Below are 15,514 nucleotides of genomic sequence, written 5' to 3'. Positions count from 1 at the left end.
TGAAATTAATACAGCTGTTTAACAGCACAGCATGCAGACCAGGACAAAACCCCCCTCACAAAATTCCCCATGGCACATGAGATAAATAATTTCAATGTGATACAAAACAACATAAGTTTCAGTCTTTTAAAGAGTGGTAAAAATATTTTGAAATAGCAAATAAAAACATTAGACAGCTGTCCTTACCACTGAAAGGTGTTAATTCGTACGCGGTTCTTAAAAATTAGTATTCCACCTGACATCACTCCAATCATGATTTCATTGTTACTCTGATCCTTTAAAAGAATAAAGAAAATTACTTGAAAAACAGTATAAATATCTTTTCAAACCTCATATATATTCATTCTCATCTCTCTCTAAATACACAAAATAATGTGGAAGGAAATGTGCTTTAATAAGACAAATAAGAAATTAAATTATTCCCTCCTATTTAGGACAAACCTGAATGTTTGCTCTGAGTTCCTTATAAGCTACCTCAAAATTTTAATTTCTCAAGTTAGATCTTCTGTCTTTCACCTACTTTGATGAAATAAATACAAGGGTATTCTGGTTTATTAAGAATAGCAGCACTAATACACTGACTTGGCATTTGCTACACTAAAAGCAACCAGCAACTTTAATTCCTACCTGAAAGGAAATTGCAATCTCAGAACACAGAGAAGAGAGAGTCTAAAACATACAATATTGCAAGCATATTTAAGTAGCACTTTTTTCTTGAAATATGTTTGCACTCTAATCAAGCACCTGCTATAGAACTCTCAATATGGCATTCAAGGCAACAAAGTTCAACCTGATTAACACACAGATAACTAAGCACAAATATGAGCAAAGAAATACCCTCTCTATAGTGAAACAGTGGATATTCAATCAGTAAATCCCAGTAAGGCACTTAACAGTATAATATTTTTTCTCTTATTTTCTCTTGTAAGCAAAAACCAGGAAGGCTCACAAAAAGAAAAGTGTATTTTTCCATAGATCTCAGAGGAATACATTTTTACATTGCAACACTAGTTCATCCAAACTTACCCTTGCATAGTGCAATTCAACTCCATAAAGTTCTAAGGTACGTGCTGTATTGAGATAATTGAACTCTGCTTCTGCAGGAGACAACCCTCTGAAAGAAAGCAGCTAAATCAGAAATGTTCTAACATGACCTCCCACATCAGGCTCCCCAGGTGAGTGCAGACAGAAAATCTGCATTCATTTTACTACTTCTATCCCCACCCCGAAATCTGAATTTCCTTTCTTATGATAAACCGATTGTAACCCAAAAATTTTAACAGAAAAGTATTTATGTTTCCAAAAGAACAGAAGTCTTGACAAGAACTCACAACACATTTTATTTTAATATACTTTATCATTTAAATGTTTGTGGAGCCCTAGAATCTGGAATTTAGTTTTACAGTTCTCTATTTGGCATTGGTAATTTAAATTACCATCAGCTCACTCAAGTGTCTTTAACGTAGCTAAGAGAATCTTCTAAGCCTTTATCTGAAATTAATGTAACATTCTGTACTTTTGAAAGCAAAAATGACCTGATCAAGCAAATATTTTATAAATATTGCTTACATTTTGTTAAATTTAATTAACAAAAGGCACTTAAGTTCTAAAATCGGAAGGAACCATCACTGGAAAGTACCACAACGTTAAATACTGAAAAAAAAATATTTTCCATTGCTTCACTGCCTTTTCCTCTTTCTGAAAGGTCAGAGAATCGTACACAGGAAAGAGGAGATATTGAAGAAAAGGACTTTGTTACTTCTAAAGTAACTCTTTTACTGGAAAGAGAATCATGAAAACAAAGCCCTTATGCTCAGAACATTCCCAAAGACTGAAAAGAAATCTTAAAGAAAATATATCTGGCTAAGTTAATACCCAACATAATATGCACAAATGCTGTTTTCAGAGAACCTTTAACTCAACATGTTCATTATTTCACTAATTTAGATAGTCATATTTTGTATAGACCATCAATGGTATTTATTATACAGGTATTTAATCTAGAAAAAGAAAAAATCACATTATCTTAAAAGAAACAACCAAAACCAACCAACCAAAAAACCCAACAACCCACCCACCCCAAAACCTTTAGGAAAAAATACTATTTTGTTTTGTATAATAGCACAGCATCAGCAGTCAGGATTTGACAAAGTCAGTATCTTCTGATGTAAATCCTTACATGTGCTGCTGATGTAATTTTGCTATTTCTTTTTCAAAGTCTTGAGGCTGGCTAGGGATGAAAGAATATTCTGAGAGGTAGCCTGGCAAGTTTTCTGAATGGTTGTAGTCTCCCAGCTCGGCTAAAATATTAAAGAGAGAGGTTATTGTTTATCACTGATGTATTTGGCATTGTGCAATGCCCCCAAATTCACACGAGTTTGCTCCCACAAAATTTATGATCCACAGCAAAGAAAAATAGAGAAGACATTTGGACTCCCATCTTCCCTTTTGAATGAACAATCATACTCTCAGTGAATATCATTGAGATTATTTAGAGAGAGCTTTGATTATGCACTTATGAAGGAAGTCCACAAAGTGTTTAATTTTTAACAGACAAATCAATCCATAAATGCTGTCATTACAGCTAGCACTAAGTAGGATATATATATATATATACATATACATATATACACATATATATAGTAAAGTATTCAATTTTCTCTTAACATTTTACTTTTGCTTGTTTTCATGTGATTACATAAGTTTATTCTTTTAGCACTACAACTGCTATTTCGTTATGAAGATCTGCAAAGTCCAGCTACTCATTCTGCACCAAAATACACTCAGAAGCATTAGAAAAATATTCTTTGCACATTCAATTGTATGTATGAAACAAAGTACACATACATACACCTACATTGAAACTATTCTACTTGAAACTACTAAAATGTGTGTTTACATAACTTGTAACACTTTCCTAAAATTATAAGAAATAGATTACAATCACATTTGTCAGAAAACAACATATTAACAACATTTGCTTAAATTCTTTGAGGTTTTCTAACCACAGTAGAAAAAAAATCAGCTTTAAGTATCTGCAATCCATGTAGCAGATCCACAGTGATAGACAAGAAACATAAAATGAAAAGAGGAGAGATAACAGTAATAAATCATGATCTGGGGTCCTGGGCAGGCCTAGCAGCACTGACAAGACAGAAGAAGGCACTTATTGAGCAGGAGGATGAGGAAAGGAAGGGAAGGTCACTTGCATCACCTCTAACAGATCCTACTTTAAATAATTTAAAAACTAGAAAATTGGACCAGGTTTCATAGCAGAATACACTCCTTGCTGAAATCCAAGAGTAAAGGACTGAGATCTGCTATTTACATGTATTTATAAAGAATCCAGGAAGTTGCAGGTACAGGAATCATTAGAACTCTGCACGCTGGCAAACTTAGTAGCAGCAGGATGTCATGGATAAATGTAAATACAATGCATTGTGCATACCCACCACTTCTACAATATTTCAGAAAAACCCATATTGTGTTCTTAAAAGCTTAGAATGTTATCAAGTTTTCATAGGTCCTGTTATCAAATACTTCATCTCTTCTAAGACAAATTCCTAAGGTATGACAGCATTTGCAGTACATTTTTCAGGCAGCTGAAGTGTGGGAGTTTTGTTTAAGAGAAACTGTTCTATTGATTGACCTACAAAAAGGTGACCACTGAGAAAAACCATGCATAAAACATGACATCACCATTACTATATATTTTTTATGAAAGTATTAACATGGACACCGTTTCTCTGATATGTACAAAGTATACAAAGTACTAACGTGGATGTATCTTCAACAGTAAAAAAACACATGAATGTGAATGAATATATTGGGATTGCTTCATTTCAGCTTATGAAGAAAAACTGAGTGAGGAAGAAAACTAAATCTGTTTTCAAGACTCATCTACTCACTGGGTGGCTTAAAATTGCAAAGAAAGGTATTGAACCTTTTGGCCAGATAAGACCAGAACTCCCTTTTCCACACCTATTTGGAGGTTCACTGTATAGAATGTTAAAAATGTTCTAGTGTCTTAAGAAATACTTTTTAGTATCATTATCAAGGCCACAATTCCATGCTTCAGAATGCACAGGAATTAAAGAGTATTGATTTGGGGTTTTCTAACAGTGTGGCTTTAAGTATTTTTTCCATATCCAATTCAGCAAAACATGCTGGGGGAGGACAACCAATCAATGTCCTTAATCATGAGAAAATTAGCACCATGCCCACAAACACCAAAGTATAATGCTATACAAAGTACATTCTTTGGAAACTAATCAATAAGACTTTTTCTATATTTCAGTATTAGCAATTACACAAACACTAATTATACTTACATTGAACAGCATAGGAAGCCAGAAGAGCAGCAGTATTATAAGGACAGGGCAATCTGTTTTGTTTTTAAAATGATAAATAAATAAAATTACATATTTCATATGACATTTGGTTTTGAAAACCCTAGTCTTTTACAGTCTATGGACAAATTTGACAGGTAATTATTATAAACATTTCCACTTGCATAGACAGTGATTTAATCTTAATATGTTTTTATTTTTGCAGGCAAAATCTCCCATTATGAACTTTTTCTTGACCAGATTTGCATTTAATGCTTAACACAAGAAAAATATCTTACCTTCCAGTAAGAATGTCCTGCTTAATTTGCAAAAAGTACTGGTACCTTATTTAGAAAAGCAAACAAAAAACACTACAATTAAAATTAAAATTATTCCATCATTTTTCATCAATTTAATATAATTTGCTAGCAGATAGTGTAAAACTAACACTGGACATTTTGCATGCTATTACACTTCTCAGTTAACTTCCCTTCAGAAGCTCAAGTTTTCTTTAAATTATGATGTGAAAATGCTTGTTTTAGAAATTAATCTAGCTTTTTCATGCCCACTCTTTCAAGTCAAGAAGGAGATTGATAGAACAAAAAGAACAGCCAAACATTTTAAAACACCAACTACTTCCACCAAACAGGAGCACCAGAAACACCATGACTTGGAACTCCAACAAGCCAGAAAGTACAAACCAATTTCCCTCTAAATTACTTCCTTTGTTTCTCCAACAAACCCCAAATATTTTGTTAATGTCTCAGAATGAATCTTTTGTTCATTCAGTTTAGTTCCTTCGTATTTCACTCAGAGGTTTTAGAAAATTTGACAAGAGTATAACATTTACATCAAGTGGCAAATCACACCGGCTACAAAGCTTCACTGAACTAGAGATTGCACTGGGGTACCAAACAAGATTTATCAAGGTGACAGGATATTAGCAAAAGTTTAAACTTTCAGAATAAAAATCCTTGTAACAGAACATAAAAGCTGCTGTAGAATTTGTCTCCACTGCCTTTTAAATTTTTTAATAAAAGTATAACTGAGTGGCAAATTTAAACATCATTTCTGCTTTCTTATAAATTTAAACCCTAAATTATTACTATTATAACAATCATGTTTTCCTTTGTGTAGTTCTAAATCAAAAGCTGGGCCATACTAATTCATTACAAACACCAATATTACATATGAAAAGCACTAAATATTTAGTATTTATTTCCCAACAACAACTTCAACTAAGAAATTAAAGCCAAAATATATCACTTTATTACACATAACATGACGTCTCCTAACTGTAGTCTTCAGAAAGTGGATTATCTACCACTTAAAGTCTTACACAAACATTTACAAATATCCACAGAGAAATCCAATTATTTACAAGCTATATAACAGCAGAAAGGTAAAACATTCCATGTTTGTAAGAATATGAGGGAAAACATTTGTGAACTGACAAGCTCAACCCCTACAAAAACATCTAGAGATGCTTTAACTGACCAAAAAGGCAAGAAGCTTAGTTAAAAGATATTAACCTCAAGAAGTTAAAACTTAGACATTCTCCAGACTTTAGAGATCTCAAATATTTCAAATACTTAAAATGCATATTGAAATAAAAAAATAGATAAAGCAAATTTTTTTACTGATTAATAAATGCAATAAATTACAAGTTAAACATATATTAAATAGATATGCTTCACATGCTTTTCTTGAGCATCTCTTCACAAATATACAGCTGCACTTCCATTTTATTTGGATTTTTTTGGTATAAAGCTTTATTAGAAATATTTCATGGTACTTAAAGGACATCTTGATTAAGGGACACCAAGCAGAGCTCATCTTCTGTCCACTGTTTTCAGTGAACAGTGAGGTTAATGGTTTGTTAGCCAATCACCAGTTTGGACACTGAAGCCTCTCATATTATTGAGCAAAATGGGAAATCAATAGAAGCTTTAGCAAAGCAGATCTGCAAAAGCCTGAACAACAGACTCCACTAAAACAACAAAGGCAGCACTGCATGACCATGTTTTCATCTTGCTTATATAGCTATAGCTAGAGAAGGGCAGGACAGAATTACTGCTAATGGAGTCAACATTAATAAACAATTCTCCCTGCCACGAGGAGCACTAATGAAGCTTCATTCCCTCCCCAGCCAAGTTCCAAGCAAAGCTCTCCAGCACACACTGAGCTCCCACTGACCTCTCCTGACCCAGGGCATTCAAACCTGCCTCGCTCACGTGAACGCACAGAGAGCTGACAAGACACTGAACCTTTCCCTGACAGCTCTTCATGCTGCTTTCATGTGTTGAGCCATTCCTCTGTTCTCATGGAATTTGTAAAAACTGAGCATTTTGGAGCAGTCTCAGCTTCAGCTGGAATTGTCAGAAGTTGCACTGTCTTTTCTTTCCCTTTTTTGAGGCAGGAATACTGATTATGTGAAAGGATCTATATTTGTGACATGGCATCCTAACTTCACTCCAAAAAAGCCCATGGATAATATCTCTTTACAATAATTCCAAATACAAATGAGTTTTCTCAGGGGCAATTAGGTCTATTAGCAAAAAAGGCAGAGCTGACCTAGATACAGAAACCATACATTATTTCCCATTTAAAAGAAAGCTGTGTTTATAGCTTTGTATTTAGAGAATAGCACTTCTCTGGTTTTCTCCTTCTTTATGGTTTACTTCACACTCATCAACATTTATCCTTTTTTTCATCTCCTCAGGAATATTACATATTTTCCTTTAATTCAGAAAACATGTTTATTCATTATTTTGATAGAGTAAATTGCCAAATTTTCCTAGAGTAAATATTTCAGTAAAACAAAGTCTCATGCAGAATCTCTGGGAGTTATTTTAGTGAATTCTGTCTGCATAGATATGTGCAGAATTTTGTCCAAAACATGACAAATTAAAGGCAATGACAAACAAATGTGGACTCAAATTGTCACAGTTTTGGTACTCAGGTTTCCAAAGCTATCCGCAATCATTTTTTTGAATGGGGTTGACCTGTTTTCAGAATGGCCGACATCCAGAAATTCCAATCTGTCAATTCATGCCATTTTTGTAGAGGGCCAGAAGTAATTAAAAATATGGAAAATTTGAGGCATTTCTTCAGGGACTAATTGCAATTCACAAGCTTCTGATTTTGATTCACACTGAGCATTTTCTTTAACAGATTTCAACACACTGCTATCAAAATAAACTTACGTGATTCAAACTACAACTACAACCATAGAGAGATTAATTTTATTACTATTAAGTAGAAAATTGGGGAGGAAAACATGCAGAATGCTCAGCAATTTTTTTGTCACAAAGGAGAACTTGGAAGGATAGAATTAAATTTGTACTTATTGGTAAATACTGGGATTAAGTTTTTCCTCTTTTCTCTATTTTCCCTTTTCTGTTTCTACTTGGTAGCATTTGCTTCATGTAGTTACTTCACTTTGCATATAAACTCATAAGTTTATTCACAGAGGCCTTTTGTTATACTGATTTGGTACTACTGCATAGCTCATATCTGTAATTATTACACAAAACTTAGAAGCTTGTACATACAACAAAAATGAGTTGAAAGAAAATTTCCATGTTATACCTTCAAGAAATTAATGACAGTTCTAGAGAAGTATTTTATTGACAAAGCAACCAGACCTACCTTGTATATTCCTCTTGGAGCTTGTTTGGGTCACCTACAAAAAACTTAACTCTGAAGTTCAGACTGTGAGGAGATCCTCCTATGGTCAAGAAAAGTTATTTCTAATTAATCAGGGCACCCTGGAAAAACAGCATAATAACAATAGATGAATTGACGAAATACATACATTACTCACTTTTTAATTGTTTCCTGATAGGTTTGTTTGGATCCAACCACCTCTGGAAAGAGACAAATTGTAACACAAACTTCAGAGAAACAAAGTGCAAATCACAGCCTTATACATCAAGAAACTGGTGCTTTTTATTACTTTTTATTTGGTCTTTTACCAAAATGCCTCACTGGCATACACAGGCTTATTACTGATTCTGGAGACATCACCACTATCATCAACAACTGCTACTGCTCTTCTTTCCCCAAGATTAACCTATGTTGTTCAGATACCTGTTTTACAGCAGTAATTCCCCTTTGAGTTGCTTCCGTGATTGTCACAGGAGCCTGAGAGAGGTCAGATGTGTTTAACAACTGTCAGCTACTCTTTAAGAAGAACCACCTAAGCTAGTGAAGAGCTGTAAGCGGGCTCATTTACCCAACTCAGAAGTTAACTTGTTCAACTACTTCCAGTACTTCTGCCTCTGGATTTTGTGAGTCTGCCACATCCAGGGAGTGATCCCACTGGCTCAAACTGTCAGCCTGTGTCAGCACTGCTACATCACTACCTTGATCTTGGAAGCCAGAGACTCAGCACTCAGCCTCCTGGATTAAGGACTACAGAATAATTTTACTGAACAGTTCCAAATATTGATTATTTCTGCAAGAGAACACTGCTGTATACAGGCAGAGCTTTATAAAAATCAATGTGGCAAATTTCAGCTAAAAGTACGACTGCCTGGAATGTTCTGCAAGTTGTTTAAACCACTGCCCATCAGCAACCCAGCAGTCTCTGTACACACCAACTCAGTCCAGGTAACTCCTAAGACTATCTTTGGTATAAATACTGCTCAATTCCTTGAGCTGCCTTGCAAGGCAAGTCCACAAGCCTGAGGAAATCGTTATATGGGCACAGTTCCTAAGCAGTTGACAGACACCTAACCCTTACAGAGTGCAACTCCCTCACACTTATCACAGGGCTTTTTTGTTTTTTCAGGTGAGGGATGAGGAAGCAAACACACAGGTACCTGAGCTACCTTACACACACTGTGGATCTGAAGTTAGTCCTGTAATTTTTAGTCATTTTTTAATTCATTAGCCTGAATTTTTTCATGAGGAATAACAAATAATGATGACTAGATCCACATGCTGTATCCTTGTAGTAGTTAGCTCAAGAGGAAGTAAAGAGACTGTTTGATGCAGCCTCAAAAGTGTGAATACCTGAAAAAAAAAGCCTCAAACAGGATCAATTAACTTTTAAGACTAAATGTAAAAGCTTAAAGAACACTCTAGCCAGGGATATATAGGTAATTTATGTAAGAGTCTTTCAAAACATGTCAACAGATACTTTTTTTTCCCTTCGATATTAATACTATAAAAAAACCACAAAGGCTCTGCAATTCATGAAATCCATGTTTAAACACAATGGTAGAGGTTTCACACTCAATTAGCAGAATCCCCTTTTCCTCATCATCTTTATCTGCTGCTGCATTAACTATATCTTAGCACTATTCTGGTGTGTTATTTCACAAATAACTAGAATATTCATCAACCCAATATGGTGTCCTTGTCCAAATGAATCAAGTGTAAAAGTAAATGTGCATCAAAACCTGAAATTATTCAAACCCATGCATTCTTCAAGCTTGCATGACTAATATCGGTAATATTTCTTTTTAGCTCTGACACATTGTTTTCATGGCAACTAGATAGTGCTGAAGAGACAAAATATTTGGAAACTAAAAAAATTTAAAACAATCTTTAAAGTATGTTCTTGTACCAAATACCTGATAAGTCACTGCTTCAGACTAACCCTTAATCAGATCCTTGTATTACAGTGTTGTACTCAGCTGCTTCCAGAGAGATAAACTAAAAGAAAGAGAGCTTAGAGGTCTACCCTTTGGAAAGCCAGAAAAATTTCTGAATGTTGAGTGAAATATTGACCAATATTCAATTAAATACTTCTTTTAAAAAGATGAAAAATAATTCAGCCTTTCTTCTGCTTGCCTATGTTTTTTAAGCCTGAAACAAAGTTTAGAATACAAATATTACACAGGCAGTCCACCAATGTCTTAACAGAACTGTCAACAAGTGAATGAAATTGGGAAGTAAGTTTTGACCCCATCATTGTGCTGCACATATAGTAAGAATTAGGTAAAGAACTGTCTTATAAGGAATAATGCTTAGCTAAACTGCACTTTGCAAAACGAGTATCGACCATTTGATACTTATAAAAGAAAATATCCAAGAAGTGCTCTTCAGGCAATCAAGATGCCAGTAGGACCCAGTAACTAGTGCAGTGAATGCTACATTTGCATCTTTTAGTTTCTACTCATGAAATTTTCAGTTGTGTAGAATTTCCTTCCAATTAAGCCCATGAACTGTTGTAAATACTCATTTCCAAGGGAGTCCCTTCTTTGTTAAGGTGATAAAATGACTGCCCTTGTCAGATACTGGACTATACCAAGCACTACTGAAAGATCACCAAGGTATCTGGGCTACCAACAGAAACTCCATACACGACAATCTAAAACTCCCTTGTTATTCTCTAAGTCCTAATGACAAATACAACTACTAAACAAATCTAAAACAAATTCACTTTTTTTGACAATGATAATGCAATCTAGTAAACAGATAAAATAAAACAAGCAATATCCTTTTAAGATATTACTTCATAAGCACAGAACTCCATATTTTACTCCAAACCTGGGACTATTAACATGCAATTTTATCGTAACTACAATAAAAGATGATAGATACCCTCACAAATGACAGCTGGGGAAGACAGCAAAATCTTGCAATGGCTTCTATTTACCTCTCTTTAAATAACACAAACCACAGTGATGAACAAGATTATGAGTTTTAAAGACTGTACTTATAAAACAGAGTTTTTTAAGGGATAACTTACAGGGTTATCAGTAGATTCATCAGCCAACTGTAAACCAAAGTAATCTCTCTCTGTCAAATCGAGATGCTTGAAGACTACGTCCAACAGAACTTGGCCCTGATCGTGTTTCTGCAGAAAAAAAATACAGACCTTTTCTTTAATCAATAAATGTATATAACTGGACACACAGATTTCAGGCAGGTAGAGCACATATAAATTCTTTCAGATGTGCTCTAGCAGCACTTTTTAAAATACCACAAAGTGTATCCCAGCAGCACTATTTTTAAACGAGCTTCATCTCTTTTTGAAACATATGTAAGGAAATCATTTTTCTTCTCTGACATTTTCTGACAGTAAGAACTTCTCACTTCTCAGCTAGCTACATGATTATTTCTGAAAGCCTTTCATTAGCCAAATTTGATATGTAAAAGGAGAGCAGAAAAGGAAAAAAAACCAGTCAGGAATTAATAAAGAACTCAGTGCAAACAAGAATCTTGTTTGGGTCACCGAATTCAAATGTACAGGTCTACACAAAATATCCTTCCTGATCTCAAAATCTATTCCTGACTTTAAATGAACCAGCATATTGAAAATGTTTCCAAAGTTTAATGGCATAGACAGCTGAAACAGCCAAATACCTAACCAAGAAGTATCATTAACATACATTCTAAGATAGCACTTCACTCTATATTAATTAATTTAAGGTAACTGAGTAGCAGTAACACTTCTTTTCAGAGTCAAGTGAACAAACTTGATTTCTACTACAGGGACAAATGTTACCCACAAAATGATATAAAAAGAATCTGTAGTTGTTAGTACCTAGCAATTTTTTGCCTAACCTGGAAATACTGCCAACATAGTAATTGAAAGTCTGAGTGTGCCATTATGACAGGACTCAATAAATACGTTTGGTGAAATCTGAAGGGAGTTTCCCAAAGAAGTTAAAAGTGTCATAGCACCTTGAAATACAAAAGACAAGCAAAATTCTGCAAGAACTGTCAAACAAGAAGAAATGTGAAAGAGATGATTGATACATTTTCCACCCAGATTTTCTACTTTTTGTCACCAAGCAGAGAAGCTTCTAATAATCTTCTAGGTGCCAAGTATTATTGCAGCTACAGTGGATTTGATACATCGTGCCTTGTTTACTGTAGGCAGTAAGAATAATTTTAGAGTTTTAGAACAAAAATCCCTGCTGTTCTGCTCCCAAAAGACCCTGATTTGCATAGAGATTACATAACAGTTTACCTTTACAGCTGATGAAATGGAAGTACGTAGCTAAAAGATCAAGATAAGGTTGCAAGAATTCCATTAATACCCATACAAGAGAAAAATCTACACATCTACCTTCAGACATCTTTTAACATCTAAGAGCATCCTATCACAACTAACTTTTTTTATTCAGATGAAACTACACTGAATTCAACTGAAGTTTAATAAACTGTCAGAGGCAGTTTTATTTGAGCCTAAAACCTCCAAGAAGCATGATAATTTATTTCAAAATAATAAAAAAGTAGAGAATAATTGTACACAAATTATGTCTGAAATAATACCATGAGGACAATCATACCCATAACTTTGCATATATCTTAAAGTTGAAATTACATAAGGGATATATTTCAGGTCCCATATAAATCTGGCTAAATTGAAGTGACCTAAGAATTCCAGTATTTACTTTGCCAAAGACCTTATTTTTCCTTAAATGGTACAGAGAAGATGTCTTACAAAATGTAGGAGCACCACTGATAAGAAGTCCACCACTGAAAAATTTACTTTACAAATTACTAAAAACAAGCAAAGAAAAAACCAGATGTTAACACAATAAATGTACAACAGCATAAATGCATAAGGCATTTTTTATATACAATCCAAATATAGTCACTTTAATTTTTACTAAATTGGAAGTTTCTGTTATATTTTGAAATAAACCAATAATCAGTACAGTTTTTACAGCAAATAAAGCTAATTTTAAAATTACATAGCAACACTAATTGCCTCTTGGCATTTTTCCCACGTAGATTTAAATAAGAACACAAACTAAGAACTTATAACAGTAACTACCAGAAAATGGGAGATGTCTGGAACCTAAGTTTAGTCTTGCAATTACCACAGCTGACATGTTACTTCCTCTAACAGCATGCAGATACCATCTCTGTAGCTTTTTTCCAATCTAATCCTGCCAATGTATACTGTTTCTTAAAAACCTGAACAAACGCTTCCTAATGAAAAAAGCTTAGAACTGGCTGATCAGTTTGAATTAAGAAAAACAGAACATCATTCCACAACCGCAAGAAAGGTATTTTTCCTGCAATTGAGCAGCAAATTTGGTAAGAGAAGACAGGTTTCAACATGAAGCATTTGTTTGGATCACAATGTTTTACTTAGTGCAAAATAAAGATAAGCATCTAGCAAAACCAGACCTTAGCTTAACCCATCTCTGATATTTATGTAATGATGTTGCAGCTTGCCAAAGCAGGTGAAGGTCACAATTCTGCTTGTTGAGAAAGATCCAAAATACTTGTAATACTACCATAACACTGACCAGCTGCTCAAAAATATATAAAGTATGAAAGCATGTTTAAATATCTGATTTTTTTTTTACAAAAAAGCAAACCAAATAAATGTAAATGAGCATAATAAGAAACTTGCTTTGTTGCTACAGATTCAAGTTATTATTTTCTCATAAAACAAGAAATAATGAAAACATGTATGAAAAATGGGAGCTATCTAAGACAAAACCACAAGAGTTAGACACAAAAATGTCCAATTTTTTCTGAATTGAAGAATTAGAGGGTTATATGCACATACTAGTCATTGCTGGAGGCAGAATGTCTCACAAATTTTGGCTTCTTAGGTCAAATTTGACATAGACACTAGACATCAATACATGGACTGCATTTTATGAGCTATTTATCATCTAGTATCACTAGATATATACAGATTAATTTTTAATTGCAAAATGATTGTCACTTGTTCACAAACACCATGTGTGAAAATTTAGGCAGACACCTGCAGGTTTACACATTACACAGGTCTGATGCCTGCTTAGCAGCTCCCACCCTTTTCTCCATCCCCATAACTGACATTCTGGTTTTGCTGCTGCCCACAGAACTGGCTGCACCCACAGCAAACACCACGAGGCATTGCTGCCGTGTCAGCCCAAAAAAATTTGGATTTCTGATGCCAGAGGAAGGGGATGACAGGTTCTGGGCTTTCATGGAGAGGGTCACAGCTCTGCTGCTCACATATTTGTGGGAGGCTGTGCTCCTTCACTACTGGCAACACAACCCCTTTCCCTTGCAGCTCACCACAATGCCTGGGCTAATGCTCCAGGAGATGCACTCCCCAACACTGCTCAACTCTCCTTTCCTTCTACAATGGATGCTATTATTTTAATTTCTGGTTTTTTTGGTCAAAGAAAAAAGGGCAAGTATCAAAGTAATGCTGAAGATTAAATTACTAAAAATTACTAAAAAGGTCTAAAATTACAAAGGGGTGGTATAGGGTTTCTTTGTTTGGTTTGTTCTTGTTTGGTTTGAGTTATTTTACAGGTTTTTACACTTTGCTTCCATCAGAGTGTAAATTCATAAAGTTTGACGTTCTGGGATAGTAAAGGCTCCAAATTGAAACATTTGTCCATGACCATTAGCCTTTCTCACAGAACAACCCACCCCATCTACCTTGACATATTGGCTTTCAGGAAATATAAGTAAGCCAGCCTGCGTGGGAAAGATGTAATTTTACGTATTTAAACAAGTAATTAAAACAAATTAAAGTAATTTGATCTCGAAGAAACAGTTTTACGGTAATGCAAATCATCCTGATCATGTTGTTAACTCACATCAGCCCTCTTTCTTCTAGCTGCATGATCTACTGAAATCTGCTTTTCAGGATGAAAGGAGGATTTCTTCATTTGGTAAGCAGAGCATTTTAAAGAAAGGGTTTTTACTCCTTAAACATAGGCACAGGTACATTCTAACTGATTCTTCTGCCTGCAAGCAATGCAGCATTTCTCTGGCTATAAACCATGGGGATTATCTGGTTTGATTTGTTACGCTCTCTACAAGGTAAGGCTTAGCACAAAGGTGCCTTTTGTTCAGATCAATGGAAAGGGCTGGTTGAATTGTGAACTTAGAACATCATATAAATTATCGAGAGACATTGTCTGTGATCAGCACTTTGCTGTTGGAGAAGAAATAGCATTTGAGTACATTTTTATTAACACATCACTGCATCCTCCAGATGATTTTTACAATCATTAGCATACAAAATACCTATAGCAATCACCAGGAGAAAAATAAAAGGTGCTAATTTATTTGATGTTAACTTTGTTCTTCCTATTTTGAAAACAAGTCCATAAATATTTATGGCTAAGTATAGTGTCAACCACAATAAAGTAAACCAAAGTTATAAAACCTGAGAACCTGTATGGCATGTAGGTTACATTTGCTACAAATGAATACTTTATTACTCCCTATTTGTGAAAAAACAGATTGAGGCTAAG

The 15,514-nt window shown here is 34.5% G+C and overlaps 1 protein-coding gene across 1 annotated transcript in view; it reads right to left on the bottom strand.

The window, feature by feature from the left end:
- PTPN4 (protein tyrosine phosphatase non-receptor type 4) overlaps positions 1 to 15,514 on the bottom strand; it is a 109,516-nt gene that overhangs the window by 53,049 nt on the left and 40,953 nt on the right. The window contains exons 3-10 of the mRNA XM_066553124.1: positions 11,032 to 11,139; positions 8,155 to 8,197; positions 7,980 to 8,058; positions 4,628 to 4,672; positions 4,332 to 4,384; positions 2,180 to 2,300; positions 1,027 to 1,114; positions 187 to 275 (exon numbers count right to left, since the gene is read on the bottom strand). Coding sequence (XP_066409221.1) covers positions 187 to 275; positions 1,027 to 1,114; positions 2,180 to 2,300; positions 4,332 to 4,384; positions 4,628 to 4,672; positions 7,980 to 8,058; positions 8,155 to 8,197; positions 11,032 to 11,139 — 626 coding nt within the window. The remainder of the gene's footprint in view (positions 1 to 186; positions 276 to 1,026; positions 1,115 to 2,179; positions 2,301 to 4,331; positions 4,385 to 4,627; positions 4,673 to 7,979; positions 8,059 to 8,154; positions 8,198 to 11,031; positions 11,140 to 15,514) is intronic.

This window comes from Molothrus aeneus, chromosome 7, assembly GCF_037042795.1.
Source record: "Molothrus aeneus isolate 106 chromosome 7, BPBGC_Maene_1.0, whole genome shotgun sequence".
In the NCBI taxonomy this organism is placed as follows: Eukaryota; Metazoa; Chordata; class Aves; order Passeriformes; family Icteridae; genus Molothrus; species Molothrus aeneus.
This window is presented reverse-complemented; position numbering and strand designations above follow the sequence as displayed.